We start from the raw sequence: 18,915 nt of genomic DNA, 5'->3' as shown, positions 1-18,915 counted from the left end.
CTAGAATTTTCTTCCTTATTTACGACTCGCTAAGCTTGGCAAATGATGGTGCAGTGTAACTACTAGGCTCACAGTCAGGAGAGATCAGATTCAGTCATCTTTCTGGCTGTAATTGTATAAGGTTTCCTAGGTTTCCCCAAATAACTTCATATGATTGTCCCCTGAACAGGTCGCGGTCAATTACTTGCTATCCCTGAACTGAACTGGAGCTATGTTTTTAATGTCCTAACCACTGCCATGACTTTAAATAAATTAACTGGAGCTCTGCCTTAAGTTCTTACCATTGATGTGATTTTAATTTAACTTCCGTTCCCTCACTATTATGTAGCTCACTGCCTGCCTTCTGTTACAGTACTAGTCTGATATAATCCACTATTATTTCTCCTGCGACAAATTCTGCTGTTTCTCTTCTGCTCTGGCTCAAGATTGTCCCATCTTTATTTTCTATCTACACTATTTGTTCTCTAGCTTAAGGCAATGCACTATCAATTCTAAAACTGCAAAAGTAGCTATTCTTTAATTGCAGCATCAATGGATGTTTCACCCAACTTTCCTTATTTTGATACTCTACAGATGTATGGTAACTTATTATTAGCAAACTGTACACATTCTAACTCAGGTGATTCAGTCAATAAGATATGAAAAACTCACATGGTGCAGTAAGAACCAGTAAATGTGAGGACATGAAATCAAAGAGGGTTAAAATATTTTCTTGTGAAATCTCTAGCACAGCAGTTTGTACACAGGTCTACAAAGAATGAACAGAGGTTGACTGAGGACCACAACTAAGCACTTGTCAATCATCATTACCCAGAATACATTCAATGGGTTACATGTACTGCAAATGGGAAGAATGGGGAGGTGGTGATGACTAAACAACTTTAAAAAAATCTTTCATATTCTCCACTAGATGTAACTAAGCATTATCCTGCTGAAATATGGCACATGGATTGCCTGGTTTTCAAACTGTTAACAACTGAGATCACATACTGTATGAAGGGAAACCCATAACCACCACAATTAGTGTTTACCTGCTATACCATTCAACAATACATGGTAACACAACGAAGTAAATACAGAATGAACTAATACCTATGGACCCCTTGCTGCAGGACAGGTCTGAACAGAATGCAGCTGAAAATGTGTCACCACCACTGGGCACGCCAGCCAAGTTGTGAATATGCCCATTATTTTTCCTATGCCTTTGTGGTTTCTGGACTGGAAGCCAATTAAATACACATGTGCTAAATGTTCAGCCCACTGCAAAAGGTGTCTAATTGAAACTCTCAGAGATTCAAATCAACTGCTGCACTCTTACACTGAGCCAACACTCCAGGCAAAACCACGCCATCCACTACACTGATAGGAAGAATATGCTAGTCATTCCATATTATGGTTCCACTGCATGCACCAGTACTAACACAACTGTGTTTCATGGAAGATCTTATATAGCACACACAGTCTCTACCACGGAATGTAATGTTATCAATTTAGGAGTTTTGTAGTAAAATACAACTTTTTTAATATCAATGGAAAGCCAGAAATACTATACCTGATCAAAGGGACACTGCTTCCTGTGTAAATTGGAGAGACAGGTCTTGCACACAGTATGTCCACATCCCAAGCTGATTGGACTACGAAGAGTAGCATCAAATTCATTGCAGCATACAGGACATGACAAAAACTCAGTCCACTGGGGAGCCTGGATTGGCATTCTGTAAAATGAAGAGCAAAAACATTATTAGAAGCATATCAAAGATGAATAAATCATACACAAAGGACAATTCAAATTAAACTGTCAAAGTCTCCACAAATCTGACTAATGAGCAGCTGAATTAGGATAGACTACTGCTCATCCACAAATGAGATGTTCAGCATCAGAGAGGCAAATTTAAAAATATACTGTTTAGTATTCTTCATTTGTTGAGCACAATTCCTAATCAAATGAAGAAACACTCACACACACCTTTGTATTTTTCTTCATCTGACGAAGAGCTCTGCCCAAATGACTAAATAATACCCTTGCCTACTTTTAAATGTGCATGTCTGCTGCTCAATGCTTCCTCTTTGTGGTAAGTACTGCTCTTTCCTAATATATATCGTTATTGTTATCTCCTACTAAATTTTCCATTGTTGAATGAATAGCTGAATTTTCTAAAGATGTTCGTCAACATCAAGTTGCTGTGAAACATTGCAGAGGAACACAATAATAATTTGACACTACCAATTAAATTCTCAGCAGATATATTATTCAAATCTTCTTTCACATTTCTCTTTATAACAAATTGGCAAGTAGTTGTGTTAATCTCTTACATTGATAGCTGTGAGAGTTTTACGGAAATTTTAAGTGTATGCCAAAAGGAGTGGCTAATAGAAAATGGAGATGGTGTATTTGTTGCAGCAGACAAGAAACTTCAACCATCACACTCATCGCCAAAAAAGTTGGGGGAGCCCTCAGTTTGCTAATACATAAATCCCACAATCATACTGTTAACATTGGTGGAGACTTCAATCATCTAACATTCAACAGAAAATTAACAGTTTTGTAAGTGGCAGTCATGAAAAGATGTAGAGTGAAATATTACTAAACACCTTCTCTGAAAACTACTCAGAACTGATAGTTTGGAAGTCCACTCATCGTGGAAATATACTGGAGCTAATGGCAACAAATGGACCTGACCTCTTTGAGGACGTACACATCGATACTTGTATCAGTTAACATGAGGCAGTTGTAGCAACAATGAGTGCTTAAGTACAGAAGGCAGCTAAATCAATTAGAAAGATTTTACGTGTTCAGCAAAGTAGATACAGAAGCAGTAGTGCAATAGACTGATGAGGAACTTTAAACATTTAGTCCTGGACACAAGTGTGTAGAGGAAGTGTGACTCAAGTTTAAAATAATAGTTCACTGTGTGTATATACGTAGATAGTGGAAGAGAGAAATCCCCCCCCCCCCCCCACACACACACACACAACCAGAGAGAGAGACAGAGACAGAGAGAGAGAGAGAGAGAGAGAGAGAGAGATATGCTGAATGAAATGCATTTTATTGTCAAGAAGACAATGTGTGAAGTCTTCAATGACTACCTTAGCAGGATATTATCAAAAGATTCAAAGAAACTCTGGTCATGTGTACAAAATGTTAGTGTTACCAAAATTAGTGTCCAGACACTGAAGGATGAGACATGTTTTTGCATGTGATATGTTACTAGTCATATGATAAATAAAATAAATAAATAGAAAACTACATGAGTCAGGAACTGTAATTAAGGACAGGAAAGTGAAAGCAAAAATGCTTAACTCAATTTTCAACTCTTTCTTTACAAAGAAAAATTTTTGCACCATTGCAAGGATGAGTGACATAAATAATAGTGTTAGTGGTCTTGAGAAACAACTGAAATTGCTAAAATTGAACAATGCTCCAGAACAAACAGAATTCTTGTCAGACTGGGTACCTAATTTGTGGCTGAATAAACCCGTATTTTAACCACAATACAGTGTCTATCCCTCAAACAAAAAACTGTGCACAGCAGTTAGAAGAAAGCAAATGTCACCACCCTCTATAAGAGAAGCAGCAAAAATGATCCACAAATCTACCATCCAATATCCTCAGCATCCATTACTGTAGAATTTTAGAACATATGCTAAGGTCAAACACAATGCTGTATCTTGAACAGAATTACCTCCTCTACGCCAGTCAGCACAGATTCTGATAACACTGATCATGTGAAATGCAACTCGCACTCTCACACCCTGAAAGTCATGGATCAAGGTGCTCAGATATATGCAGCATTTCTTGACTTCCAAAAAGCATTTGACTCAATTCTATGTCTATGCTTATGGAAAGTATGAACATAAGGGATATCAAGTGAAATTTGTGACTGGATTGGGGCTTACTTGGTAGGTAGGATCCATCATAGTGTCTTGGATGGAGGTCATGGACAGACGAGATGTAAACATAGCTTTGGGTGTGCACCAGGGAAGTGTGATGGGACCCTTGCTGTTCATGTCATATATAAACGAACTTTTAGACAGTAATAATAGTAAACCCAAGACTCTTTCCAGATGACAGTTACATATAATGAAGTACAGTCTGATAAAAGCTGCACCAATATTCAGCCAGATCTTGATAAAAGTTCAATGTGATGCAAAGACTGAAACATACCTAAAATGTTCAGAGCTGTAAGATTTGGCATTTCACAAAATGGGGAAAAAAAACACAGTATCCTTTGACTACAGTATCAACACAACAAATGGAATCAGTCAACTTACGCACATACCTGGATGTAGAGAAATGAAATGGAACAATCACATACACACAGTCACTCAAGTGTGTGGAACCCATACCAAATATATTCATGCTCATAAATTAAGGATAATTGCAGAATGTGGTGCCACACACCGTGGCACTACACAAAACCGGCGCTAATAGCATAGGCACATAGGGAACACACACGACACAGATCTGTAAGTTGACGGTATTGGTAAGAAGTTGAGAAAACTGTTCCGAAACACATGTGCTACAAAACGCCACTGTTTCTTGTGCATGTATCCCGACATCAATATGGGATATGATCACCATGCACACGTACACAGGCCGCACAACGGGTTGGCGTAATCTGGATCAGGTGGTCGAGCAGCTGCTGGGGTACAACTTCCCATTCTTGCACCAGTGCCTGTCTAAGCTCCTGAAGTGTCGTAGGGGTTTGAAGACGTGCAGTGATACGTCGACCGAGAGCATCCCAGACGTGCTCGATGGGGTTTAGGTCTGGAGAAGAGGCAGGTCATTCCATTCACCTGATATCTTCTGTTTCAAGGTCCTCCTCCACGATGGCAGCTCGGTGGGGCCATGCGTTATCATCCATCAGTAGGAAGGTGGGGACCCACTGCACCCCTGAAAAGGCGGACATACCCGATACACCTGACCTGTTACAGTTCCTCTGTCAAAGACATGCAGGGGTGTACGTGCACCAATCATAATCCCACCCCACCCCATCAAACCACAACCTCCATACATGTCCCTTTCCAGGACATTAAGGGGTTGGTATCTGGTTCCTGGTTCACGGCAGATGAAAACCTAGCGAGAATCACTATTCAGACTATACCTGGACTCGTCCATGAACGTAACCTGGGACCATTGTTCCAATGACATGTACTGTGTGCTTGACATTAGGCTTTACAGGCTCTCCCCTGACCAGAGGTCAGTGGAATGCATCTTGCAGGTCTCCGGGCAAATAAACCATGTCTGTTCAGTTGTCTGTAGACTGTGTGTCTGGAGACAACTGTTCCAGTGGCTGTGGTAAGGACCTGAGCAAGGCTACCTGCAGTACTCCGTGGCCGTCTGTAGGCACTGATGGTGAGATATTGACCTTCTTGTGGTGGTGTACACTGTGGACATCCCATACTGTAGCACCTGGACATGTTTCCTGTCTGCTGGAATCGTTACCATACTCTTGAGATCACACTTTGTGGCATGACATACTGTGTTTGACCAGCCTTCAGTCGTCCTAGTATTCTACCCCTCATAACATCATCAATATGTGTTCTCTGAGCCATTTTCAACACACAGTCACCATTAGCACATCTGAAAACGTCTGCACATTTACTCGCTGCACCGTACTCTGTCATGCACCAACATACTTCTGCATATGTGGATTGCTGCCAGCCCCACCGTGCGACAACTGCAGGTCAAATGCATTGCATGGTCATACCCCGAGGTGATTTAAACCTGCGAACCACCCACCAGATCATTGTTTCACCATGTATCAGCATTGTCCTTAATTTATGAGCATGAGTGTAGGATTGACAGGGAATACTAAACATATACAGAGAACAGCAGCACAATGGTCATAGGTTTTAAACCGTGGAAGACTGTCAGAGAGATGCTAAAGTGACAAATGCTTGAAGATAAATGCAAACTATCTCCAGAAGGCCTAGTTACAAAGTTTCAAGGTCCAGCTTTAAGTGATGAAATTACAAATATATTATGACCCCTTATGCGTCATCCCATTGAGATCGCAAGGACAAGGTCAGTTAGACTCATTACAATAAGCACAAAAGTGTTTAAACAATCACTCTTCCCATCTTGATACATGAATGCAACGGGAAGGAGCCTTTAATAATGAGTAAATGAAAAAAACCAACAACATTTGTTTATCAAGTTACACTGTAAGATAGAGATGTTACTTGTGTCTGTCATTAGTTGATTTATTGCAATTTTGAAAGGGATGTAAAACAAGATTACAATATTAAATGCCAATGGATGGTCAAGAATAGCAGTGGTATGTAACAAGTAACCTAAGGGTCTGCGGCTAACTATCAGTAAAAACGAAAAAAAGTGTTATTAAATGAAAGATGAAACATTTATAAAAAATAATCTTTTAGCATACTGCTATGTGACAACATATATGGAATGGTATGTAAGTGTCCAATGCTGAAAGTACGACACACTCTACAGAACACTGAAATAAACAGTATGTGAAAGTCTCAGACTGCTACGAAACGAGATATGCTGTTCTTAAATATGTTTGATTTTTATGTTCAAAAACGATGAGAAGGAAGATTTGAGTTTAATATCCTGTGTAATGAATAGGTCATTAGAGATGGAAATAAATTCTAACCGGGCTGGGATGGTGAAAGAAACTGGCTCTGTCCTTTTCAAAGAATCCAACCTGGCTTTCACCTTCTGTAACAGACAGGAACAATGGAAAATCCACATACGGATGGCCAAAAGTTGATTTTAAAGTTGTTCATTGTCTTTCCTACTGTGCAACCTCTTTCCTACTGCGCAACCTCTTAGAAACACAAGGGCACTGAACTTCTAGCTGAAAAGTTATTAATGAGAAAGAAATGGCCAAGAAGAGGAGACAGTAAATTTGACACTTCTCGTGTTTGTTAAAAGAGATGCGGTCAACAATTTCAGATGAAAATAATGTCATGAATGAATAGCAGTTCCATAACACACACTACAGTATATTCAACTGAATAACTAACTGTCTGTTGACATTAGCCTTTGTGTCAGCACAGTACTTACACAACAGACCCTCCATTCACTGAGTCTAATAAAACTACACAACCATACCTATTAATGGAGGCCACATTTCTAATCCAAATATAATACACTCATTTATATTTTGTCTATAACAAAGATAAGATTTTTTAGAACCAAATTATTTTATTTTCAAAAATTAGAAAACTTTCTGCTCACAAGTAGAATTGCTTGTATTACTCAGTGACAGGACAATATTTTGCACCCTACAGTGGGATAATTAATTCTGATCATTTTGTTGTTGTCATAAAACGAACTCTCATGATTCACTACTTTAACATATCAGTTGCTGTGAAAATCATTTGGTAATGTAAGTCACTACAGTTGTGTCAATCTGTCTACCTAATTATGATTAGATAGGCTATAATGATCTTAAAATTAGAAGCAAGCCACTATTTCTAGAAATTATCTTACTAAGAATACCTATTAATGGTAGTATCAACATTAAAAATAATATATTCAGGGCCTGCAAATCTTGTCATCAAAATAATGTACACTTGCACTTAAAATATAGTCCCACTTTGTAGTAGAAACAATTCAAAATTGGTCTATGGACAGAGGCGATTTGCTCTAGTCCTCTCAAAATCACCAAATGCAAACCGCATACCTCGCTATCCTAGTGCAAAAAGTAGAAATAATGTAAGACATCCAACAGCATCAGATTTAATGCAGACATGGTACCAAAAAATACAGGCACTATATTTCTGTAGCACAGAAGAAAAGGCCAAAATCTTTGAAAACCTACTTATAAAACTTCACACCAACTTACAGTGGCACAGATGCAAGTTGTCAGCAGTTTCAGTAAAATTTTCCAGGTGGTTTATATGTGGTTAAATGTTAAATCAGCCAGTAGTACCACAATTCACATCAACATCAAATGACAGAATTCCTTTAACAGCTTCAAATATAAAAACACTTTCCCCAGTTTTGTTAACACATGTTTTAAAGAATCATTACTGAGGTCTGGACAAATGTAACTTAACATTTGCCTTTCCTACAGTTAGGCATTCAAAATCAAATTGGTAACCATTTCTGGAGAAGTGGATTGAAGGGCAGATGTCATTTAACAACATGGGACTGAGATCAATATCTTGCATAAATGAAGAAACTACTGTACTGTTGTTGCAGAAATGCCATATGGGAAAAAGAACCATTACAAAGTGGCCCAATGTAAGCAATGTGAGGTCCAAGTCTCGAACTATCAGCAGCTGCAGATATGAAAACCTCAATTTAGTATGAAGTGAACCAAAGGGAGAATTAAAATCTCAGTCATGGAAATTCATCATCAAATCACAGTTCGACTGGTACTTTGTCAGCATGCAGTATGCTCTAAATAAGATACTGAAGAAAATATTTGTAGCGTCTATTTAACTTAATAATTTCAAATGATAAAATATGTCATTCAATTGTGTGGTCTCACTGGAACTGTACCAAGCACTGAGAGTGAAATAAGCACACTGTTATTTCTTAAGTCTTGATCTGATGAAAAACTGCTGAACAGGGATAAACTGCCACAACTTAAATGCAATTAAAAAACTTTCTTCTCTGTTTTGCATATTGATAACATTTTTCTAATTATTTTTTGTACATGTCCAAACCATCATATACATAATTTGGGGTAATTTGACAAAAACATGTAATAATGTTACAAGACACAGCTATTAAATTTGTATGCCTGTTACAGTTATGCTTTGCAAAAATTAAGGCATTTTCAAGTTAAGAGATCTTTTAGTGAGCATTTTTTAACATGATCTGAAACATTTTGTCTTGTAGTGCCACAATTTACTGCAAGCCAGTAGCTTACCTACATTGTGGCATACACACACACACACACACACAGATATATATATATATATATATATATATATATATATATATATATATATATATATATTTGAGATTTAGTTATTCCTACCCACCACCTTTTACACATTACAGTAGTAGAAACTCCCCTACAGAACAGAAGCAGCTGACAAAGAGAAACTTTTTTAGTTTGTTTTCAAATTTTACTTTACTATCTGTCAGACATTTTATTTCACTGGGTACGCTATCAAAAAGTTTAGTTGCAGCACTGTGGATCCCTTTCCGTGCTAAAAACAATCTTAATGTGGAAAAATTAATGCCATTTCCTTCTAGTAGAACAATTATGTACTTGTTCCTTTCAAACTGTAGTGATTATTTATAATAAACTTCATGTGGGAATAAATATACTGTGAAGCAGTAGAAAGAATGGCCAATTCCTTAGAGAGGTGTCTACAAGATGATAATGGGTGAGCAGCACATAATATTCTTACAGCAGGTTTCTCAGCAATGAAGACTTTCTTTCTTAAAGATGAGGTACACCAGAACAATATTCCAAATGGCATTGTAGAATGAAAATATAGCAACTTACTGATTCGTCTCTTACTCAGATTTCCATTGATTCTAAGTGCAAATGTGACTGGACTAAGTTGTTCTAGTAGTTACAAAATATGATTTTTCCAGTTTAAATCCTCATCAATATGGACATCTAAGAATTTTGAAGTGTCCAGCCTATTTATTATTTCCTCATCAAGTGCTACACTTATTATTGGTGTAGTACCCCAAGACATGGAGAAAGGAATATTTTGTGTCCTTCAAAAATTAAGGATAAGACCATTTGCAGAAAACCATTCAATGATACTTTTGAGGACACTGTTTAATATTTCTTCAGTTTCTTTATGTGGCTCATGGTGTGGGTTCCTGTAGTCATGTCCTAGTTCATGAACCACGGGCAACGTATGAGTGGCCAAGTAAGTGGTCCCGACAGCCGGGATACCAGTTACTTTGGAATAAGGCTGGGCATCTCGGACATATTCTGAGTCGTGGTCACCTTTGTGCTCATACGGCAAAGACTACCTAATCCACCGGTTAGTCCCTCAGCCGTTAGGGGTAAAACCCAATGGGACTCGGGGCAAGTAAGGCTAGCAACCTGCTTCCCTGGTACTTTAAATATGATGCTGGCAACAATCAGAGCAAAATGCCTCGGACCTTTGGAGGTGACGGAGTCCCACCTCTAACTGACAAACCAGGGACTCCTAAGATACGACTTGGCAAACAAATGGTAATGAGATGGGGAGCTATTAATATCAATGGGGGCTACACTGGGAAGAAGGTAGAGCTGGCAGAGGCTGCAAGTAAGATGGGACTGGACGTTTTAGCTGTTAGTGACATTCGGATAAGGGGTGAGAAAGAAGAGGAAGTGGGAGAATACAAGGTCTACCTGTCAGGAGTCAAAGCAGGAATAGCACAATGGGGTGTAGGGCTTTACATCAGGAAAGAAATGGAACCCAGCGTAGTTGCAATAAGGTATGTAAACGAACGACTGATGTGGATAGATTTGACAGTGTCTAGCAAGAAAATTAGAATTGTGTCAGTATATTCGCATTGTGAAGGGACAGATCAAGATAAGATGGATAGTTCTTATGAGGCACTCGGTGATGTAGTTGTTAGAGTAAAGGACAAGGACAGTGTTCTGCTCATGGGTGATTTTAACGCCAGGATTGGAAATCGAACAGAAGGGTATGAAAAGGTTATGGGTAAATTTGGAGAGGATATGGAGGCCAACAGGAACAGGAAACAACTCTTGGATTTCTGTGCCAGTATGGGCTTAGTAATCACAAACTCCTTTTTTAAACATAAGAACATTCACCGGTATACTTGGGAAAGCAGGGGAACCAGATCTGTCATTGACTATATAATAACAGATCAGGAATTCAGGAAGGCTGTGAGGGACACACGTGTATTCAGGGGATTCTTTGATGACACTGATCATTATTTAATCTGTAGTGAAATGGGGATTGTGAGGCCGAAAGTGCAGGAGGTCAGGTCCATATGTAGGAGGATAAGAGTGGAGAAACTTCAGGATAAGGAAATCAGGCACAAGTACATAACAGCGATCTCAGAAAGGTACCAGTTAGTTGAATGTAGTCAATTACAGTCATTGGAAAAGGAATGGACAAGGTACAGGGACACAGTACTAGAAGTGGCTAAAGAATGTCTTGGAACAGTAGTGTGTAAAAGTAGGAGAAAGCAAACAGCTTGGTGGAATGACACAGTCAAGGCAGCCTGTAAAAGGAAAAAGAAGGCGTATAAAAAATGGCTACATACTAGAACTCAGGTAGACAGAGAAAGTTATGTTGAAGAAAGAAACAAAGCCAAACAGATAATTGCAGCATCCAAGAAGAAATCTTGGGAAGACTTTGGAAACAGGTTGGAGACATTGGGTCAAGCTGCTGGAAAACCATTCTGGAGTGTAATTAGCAGTCTTCGAAAGGGAGGTAAGAAGGAAATGACAAGTACTTTGGACAGGTCAGGAAAACTGCTGGTGAATCCTGTGGATGCCTTGGGCAGATGGAGGGAATACTTTGAAGAGTTGCTCAATGTAGGTGAAAATACGATCAGTAATGTTTCAGATTTTGAGGTAGAATGGGATAGGAATGATGATGGAAATAGGATCACGTTTGAGGAAGTGGAGAAAATGGTCAATAGATTGCAATGCAATAAAGCAGCTGGGGTGGATGAAATTAAGTCGGAACTCATCAAATATAGTGGAATGTCAGGTCTTAAATGGCTACACAGGATAATTGAAATGGCCTGGGAGTCGGGACAGGTTCCATCAGACTGGACAAAAGCAGTAATCACACCAATCTTTAAACATGGAAACAGAAAAGTTGTAACAACTACAGAGGTATCTCTTTAATCAGCGTTGTGGGTAAGATCTTCTCAGGTATTGTTGAAAGGAAAGTGCGAGTATTGGTTGAGGAGCAATTGGATGAAAATCAGTGTGGGTTTAGGCCTCTTAGAGGTTGTCAGGACCAGATCTTTAGCTTAAGACAAATAATAGAGAAGTGTTATGAGTGGAACAGGGAATTGTATCTATGCTTTATAGATCTAGAAAAGGCATATGACCGGGTTCCTCGGAGGAAGTTATTGTCTGTTCTACGAGATTATGGAATAGGAGGCAAACTTTTGCAAGCAATTAAAGGTCTTTACATGGATAGTCAGGCAGCAGTTAGAGTTGACGGTAAACTGAGTTCATGGTTCAGAGTAGTTTCAGGGATAAGACAAGGCTGCAACCTGTCTCCACTGTTGTTCATATTATTTATGGATCATATGTTGAAAACAATAGACTGGCTGGGTGAGATTAAGATATGTGAACACAAAATAAGCAGTCTTGCATATGCGGATGACTTAGTTGTGATGGCAAATTCGATTGAAAGTTTGCAGAGTAATATTTCAGAGCTAGATCAGAAATGTAAGGACTATGGTATGAAGATTAGCATCTCCAAAACGAAAGTAATGTCAGTGGGAAAGAAATATAAATGGATTGAGTGCCAAATAGGAGGAACAAAGTTAGAACAGGTGGACGGTTTCAAGTGCTTAGGATGCATATTCTCACAGGATGGCAACATAGTGAAAGAACTGGAAGCGAGGTGTAGCAAGGCTAATGCAGTGAGCGCTCAGCTACGATCTACTCTCTTCTGCAAGAAGGAAGTCAGTACCAAGACTAAGTTATCTGTGCACCGTTCAATCTTTCGACCAACTTTGTTGTATGGGAGCGAAAGCTGGGTGGATTCAGGTTACCTTATCAATAAGGTTGAGGTTACGGATATGAAAGTAGCTAGGATGATTGCAGGTACTAGTAGATGGGAACAATGGCAGGAGGGTGTCCACAATGAGGAAATCAAAGAAAAACTGGGAATGAACTCTATAGATGTAGCAGTCAGGGCGAACAGGCTTAGATGGTGGGGTCATGTTACACGCATGGGAGAAGCAAGGTTACCCAAGAGACTCATGGGTTCAGCAGTAGAGGGTAGGAGGAGTCGGGGCAGACCAAGGAGAAGGTACCTAGATTCGGTTAAGAATGATTTTGAAGTAATAGGTTTAACTTCAGAAGAGGCACCAATGTTAGCACTGAATAGGGGATCATGGAGGAATTTTATAAGGGGGGCTACGCTCTAGACTGAACGCTGAAAGGCACAATCAGTCTTAAATGATGATGATGGTGATGATGATCTTTATGTAACCGTCAAAATAAATGAAAAGTTAAGATCCTTTGTAATGAGTAAAGCAAGAGAGGCACAATCATATTTTGTATCAGAAACCATTCAATTTATAGGCCTATGGTGGATTTACACAAATTTGGCACAGCCTACATTATTTACAGAATATCTTATTTAATGCGACCCCTTCTTAACCTCAGCAGCCAAAAAGCAGTAAAATTAAAAGAAGTATAGAATAATAGCAGATACAATATTTGTGAAAGAGGTTTTTCTTTTTAATAATATACTGTAGTGAAACTTGACAGTTTGGTATGATGTGAAGAAATATAACTGTAATTCTCATTATGTAGAACAATGGATTTCACTGAATGCTTTACAGTATGTGTAACCTTAACATGACAATTCAAGCAAAGGGAAGCTGTAAGTGGTGGCATATGCAGCTGTTGCCCACAGCATCCCTAGCTTGGAGTGACAAGTTAAGACTCCAAACACAGTATTTCTGCCATTAAAAACCAAACAATGGAAACTCCAGTTAGGAATATCAATAATGAAGCAAGAGATGGATTGCTACTTTACTGTAAAGAAGACACATCAAGTTGCAAACAGTGTCAATCAAAAGACACTCACCTAAAGCTTTTGGCCATAGCCTTCATCAGTAAAAGAGAGGTGTGCGCACATGCCCCCCCCCCCCCCAATACACGCACACAAACCAACCACCAACTCCAGCACCTTGGGCTGGAATACAACATGATGTGGGATGCAAGCAGCAATCTGGAGGGAGCGGGGAAGGGATAGTAGTGCATGGGTGGCAAGGGAGATGAATGGTGTCTGGTGAAGTGTGCAGGAACTAGACTGTTAACAGGCACAGCATCAGGAGGTTATGGAGCAGTGAGGTGGGGGGGGGGGGGGGAAATGAAGGAACATAGGCAGATGCATTCACAGAACACTGCAAATAAACAGGTTGGGAGCTGAGAAGGGGGAGGAGATGATAGGACAGAGGGAGTGGAAACTGTTGGGTGGAGAGTTTGGGGATAGTGTGTTACCATAGATTGAGTCCAAGACCAGTACAGGGGTGGAGAATGTGTTGTAAGGGTAACTACTCTATGCATAGTTCAGAAAAACTGGTGATGGAGGAAAGGATCCTGATGGCTCGGGTAGCGAATCTAGTTGGTAGTCATACCAATATAAAAAGGTGTGCAATGATTGCAGCACAGCTGGCAAATAACATGGCTGCTTTCGCAGGTGGCCGAGCCACTGATGGGGTAGGATAAACCTGTGACACGACTGGGATAGGAAGTGCTGGATGGATGGATTGGGCAGGTTTTGTACCTGGGACTTTCACAGGGATGCGATCCTTGTGGCAACCGGTTGGGATTAGGAGTGGGGATGAACTAGAATGTAGTGGAGATCGGGTGGGTGACTGAACAACACTTTAGGAGGTGTGGGAAGTTATCTCGGGTAGGATGACCCTCTCATTTCACGGTTCAAGATACTTCCCATCCCTCTTAAAGTGGTGTTTAGTTTCCCATCCACCTGTCTTTCCCCACTCCTCTCTTTTTTTCCCCCAATTCCCTGCCCCACACCTGACGCTTGGCACTACACCTGTTAGCAGTCTAGTCCCTGCACACTCCACCAGGACAGCGTTTGTCTCTCTCCCCACCTGTATACTACTACTCCTTCCCCGCCCCCTCCAGATTGGTGCTTGCATCCCATGTGATGTTAAATTCTGGCCCAAGATGGTGCGCGCACATTATTTCTGCCATTACAATGACCATATGGCTCAAATGAGATGGGTGATATTGTAGGGTCAAAACTGTCCACTTCAATGGCACACAAAACCCTGCTGCATTCTACATTAAATACATCAGTAAATCCCTGTTATGAGCAACACTATTTTTCAACACTCAGTCCTGAACTGTACACTCTGGTAAGCTCATCATACAAAACATGAATGACAGCCACTAACATTTATGCAAAAAGTCATCAACTTTTACAAGCAAATGCAGTTTACAAACCAGGACCTCACAAACTCTGGTCATTCAAGACCTCATACTATTTGAAATATTAATTTTCAATGGCTTGAGTGTGAATTCGGACACTGGCAACAATTAAAACTTTAAGACAAATTGAGGTAACCTGTACCAGATATGCACAAGTCTCTAGCACATATATATTGTGCATAATCTACACACACAAAAATGCATGAGGCTGCTACATAACTTCTGCTGCTACATAACATCTACTATTTTTGATAGCTTGTTCGTATCTTTAAACACTCACTTTTGTATCACCCTCTATTTTCTCGCTAATTCTCACTCTAAAAGTTTTGTGAGACACTATATTAATCACTCACTCTACGAAGATTCTCAGTTACATAATAAATATATATGATCCTTAACTCTGCAAGTTACATTTTGTTGTTTGAGTATACAGACGAACAGAAACCACGCCTTACGTTACTAAGGTTGACTTGGTTGGCTGCATCATGGGAGCTGTCAGTGTTGACTGAGGTCATTTGACTTCTAACTATTCATCACTACTTGACCGAATGGAAGGGCTATAAATGATGTGTCACAGGCAGCAAATGCATTTAATAATCATTTCTTAAATATAGCATAAAGTGTAGGAACAAACATTTCAAGACTAAATCACAGCCGTATGTTGAAAATGTAGCTTTCATAAAATTCAGTCACGTATGTATCACCAATTCTCCTTCCGAAATTAAGAAAATTACACAGACTCTCAATAATAAAATCTTACCTGGTTTTGATGGTGTTTCCACCAGAATACTAAAGATATGTTCCCAGGTAATAAGCCCAGTCTTATCTGAAATATGTTATGCATCATTAACTCAAGGCATTTTTCCAGAGAGACTGAAATAAGCTATTGTTAAACCCTTCCTTAAGAAAGGTAATAAGAGGGATGGGAAATACAGAAACGTCCGATCCCGCCCGTCTGCTTTGACTCATGACGTCACAAATATGGCGGAAACGACCATAAACCACGATTCCAATATGGCGCATATAAAGTCGGTACGTACACAGTATGAGGACAAAAATACATCGAAAAACAAACACACACACTTTCCACAAAAAGCCTAATGACACTAATGGGACAAGCGCGGGAAATGGGGTGTTTTTGGGTGGGGGCAAACTAAATATAATCAAATTTAGACACCCACCCCCATACAAAACCACACAAAACGACACGAAAAAAACCGACATCACAAAACTCCCCAAATACCACTAAACACAATATCATCTGGAATCGGACACTTCCCTTGACCTATATAGCTCAACAGCAGCTCCCGATCCCATAAATTAGGATCAAACATTTCCCTTGGCCTATAGAGCTCAAAAACATCTCCTGATACCAATATCAACATACACAGCCACACATTGGGAACGAACACTTCCCTTGACCTGCGCACTGTTAATTTTATCCGTCATATCCATTCCTGAACAAAAACAACAACCTATTAATTTTACTAAAATTACCACACGATGTACAGCGAAAAACACTAAATTAACCTTCACACAAAATCGTTAACTCACTGAAACGAATTCAACTACAAACACAGCCGACACTCGAACAATTCTGGATAATGAGCAAAAGCAAACTGAGCCCTTTACACCACACAAACGAAAACCCTGAACATACCACCAGAGAGCACAACAAACCACAACACGATGACACCTACAAACACGCCACACTCACAACCCAAACTCCGCGTCGTCATAACGTCACACACGACAACACCCTTATGTCACGGGTCAAAGCCGACGCGTGGGATCGGACGCTTCTGTCGACCCGAGGGATGTAACTAACTACCGACTTGTATCACTACCGACATCATTCTCCAAACTTTTTGAGAAGGTGGTATATTCAAGAACAATATCTCACCTTAGCAACAATAGTATCCTTAGTGAATCACTGTTTGGGTTTCAAAATTCTTGCTCTACTGAGAATGCCATTTAAATGTTCACTCACAAGATTTTAAAAGCATTATATAATGAAAAGGCACCAGTTGGTATTTTCTGCAATGTCCTTAAGGCATTTGACTGTGTGAATCACAATATTCTCCTAGCTACATTGATGTTTTGCAGGACTGACAGTCTAGCCAACCAATGGATAATGTCATATCTAATAAAAAGAGTGCAGGAAGTTGTACTCAGTAATTCATGAAATATACTCCAGGGACATAATTCTGACTGGGGAGAAATCAATTGTGGGGTTCCTCAAGGTTCAATTTAAGGTCCACTATGTTCCTCGTGTATATAAACAACCTTCTGCCTAGTATATAACAAGCAGAATAAGTTCTTTTGCAGATGATACTAGCATTATAATCAATTCAAGAATTCATATAGAAGCAGAAAAAATGCTAATCGAAGTTCTTAAAAGTGTCACTGACTGGTTTTCTGCAAATGGTCTCAGCCTCAGTTTTAAAAAAAGACAGCATATTCAGTTATGCACATCTAGAGGTACTACACCAATGATAAGTGTAGCAAGCAGGCGAGGAAACATTAAATCCAATGGGCACTTCAAAATTCTTACGAGTCTATCCTGGCAAGAATTTATATTGGGACAAAATTAGGAATTCCTAAAACAACGAACTCTGATGTCTCTTCAGTCCTACACAAGGAGTGTGACTAAGTGAGTTGCAGTTTTCTACTTTGCCTTCGATCTCTCTCCTTGTCCAGATGAGAATGGGTTCCATCTGTAATATCTCGACATTGGCGATATGTCTAACCCTGGCCTCTCTCCACTTCTATGCATGTGCTTCCACTTAGAATCATGCAAATCTTGGGGAAAGTCAAGTCATTAAGTTGACATATTTTCTTTCAATAGTGTCATATAGAATAATGTTCTGAGGTAAATCATCATTAAGAAAGAAAGTGTTCACTGCACAAAAATGTGCTGTAAGAATAATATGTAGTGATCACCAACTTATAGACATCTTTTTCAGGAGTTGCGAATTCGGACTTCAAAGTATATTTATTCCCTTTAGATTAGATTAGATTAGTTTTCGTTCCATAGATCCGTGCTGAGGAGATCCTCGTGTATGTGGAACATGCCAATTTTTTTTTAAGCTGAAATAACAATACTAATAGTATGAATATATACAATACATCATTTGTTTCTATTAAAAAATTCGTCAATGGAGTAGAAGGAGTTGGCCTCTAGTAAGTCTTTCAGGCTCCTTTTAAACTGATCTTTATTTGTAACTAAATTTTTTATGTTTACTGGCAAATTATTGAAGATGAGTGTTCCTGAGTAGTGGACCCCTTTTTGAACTAAAGTAAGTGCTTTTAAGTCCTTGTGCAGATCATTTTTGTTCCTGGTATTGTATGTATGAACTGAGCTGTTTGTTGGAAAAAGAGATATATTATTTAGAACAAATTTCATTAACGAGTAAATATACTGAGCGGCAGTAGTTAGTATACCCAGTTCTTTGAAGAGGTTTCTATAGGACGTCCGTGAATTTACTCCACAAATAATACGTATTACACGCTTTTGGACTCTGAAAACTTTTGTTTGACTTGAAGAGTTACCCCAAAATATTATACCATATGACATTATGGAATGAAAGTAAGCAAAGTATGCAAGCTTTTTCATTTTTATGTCGCCTATGTCTGCTAACACTCGAATTGCAAATACAGACTTGATAAGGCGTTTCTGCAGTTCTGTGGTGTGCTCTTCCCAACTGAATTTATTATCAAGTTGTAATCCCAGGAATTTAAGACTGTCAACCTCTTCTATCTGCTCTTCTTTGTATTTTATGCATATGCTGGGTGGAAACCTCTTACAGGTTCTGAATGGTATTATGTAATTAGTTAACATGTT

The 18,915-nt window shown here is 39.3% G+C and overlaps 1 protein-coding gene across 2 annotated transcripts in view; it reads right to left on the bottom strand.

The window, feature by feature from the left end:
• The window catches only part of LOC126260134 (roquin-1), a 234,916-nt gene that overhangs the window by 213,114 nt on the left and 2,887 nt on the right, over nucleotides 1–18,915 (bottom strand). For both annotated transcript variants that reach the window (XM_049957380.1, XM_049957381.1), the window contains exon 2: nucleotides 1,553–1,715. In XM_049957380.1, coding sequence (XP_049813337.1) covers nucleotides 1,553–1,714 — 162 coding nt within the window. In that variant the 5' untranslated portion in view covers nucleotide 1,715. The remainder of the gene's footprint in view (nucleotides 1–1,552; nucleotides 1,716–18,915) is intronic.

The sequence above is a fragment of the Schistocerca nitens genome, chromosome 5 (genome assembly GCF_023898315.1).
Source record: "Schistocerca nitens isolate TAMUIC-IGC-003100 chromosome 5, iqSchNite1.1, whole genome shotgun sequence".
Lineage (NCBI taxonomy): Eukaryota > Metazoa > Arthropoda > Insecta > Orthoptera > Acrididae > Schistocerca > Schistocerca nitens.
This window is presented reverse-complemented; position numbering and strand designations above follow the sequence as displayed.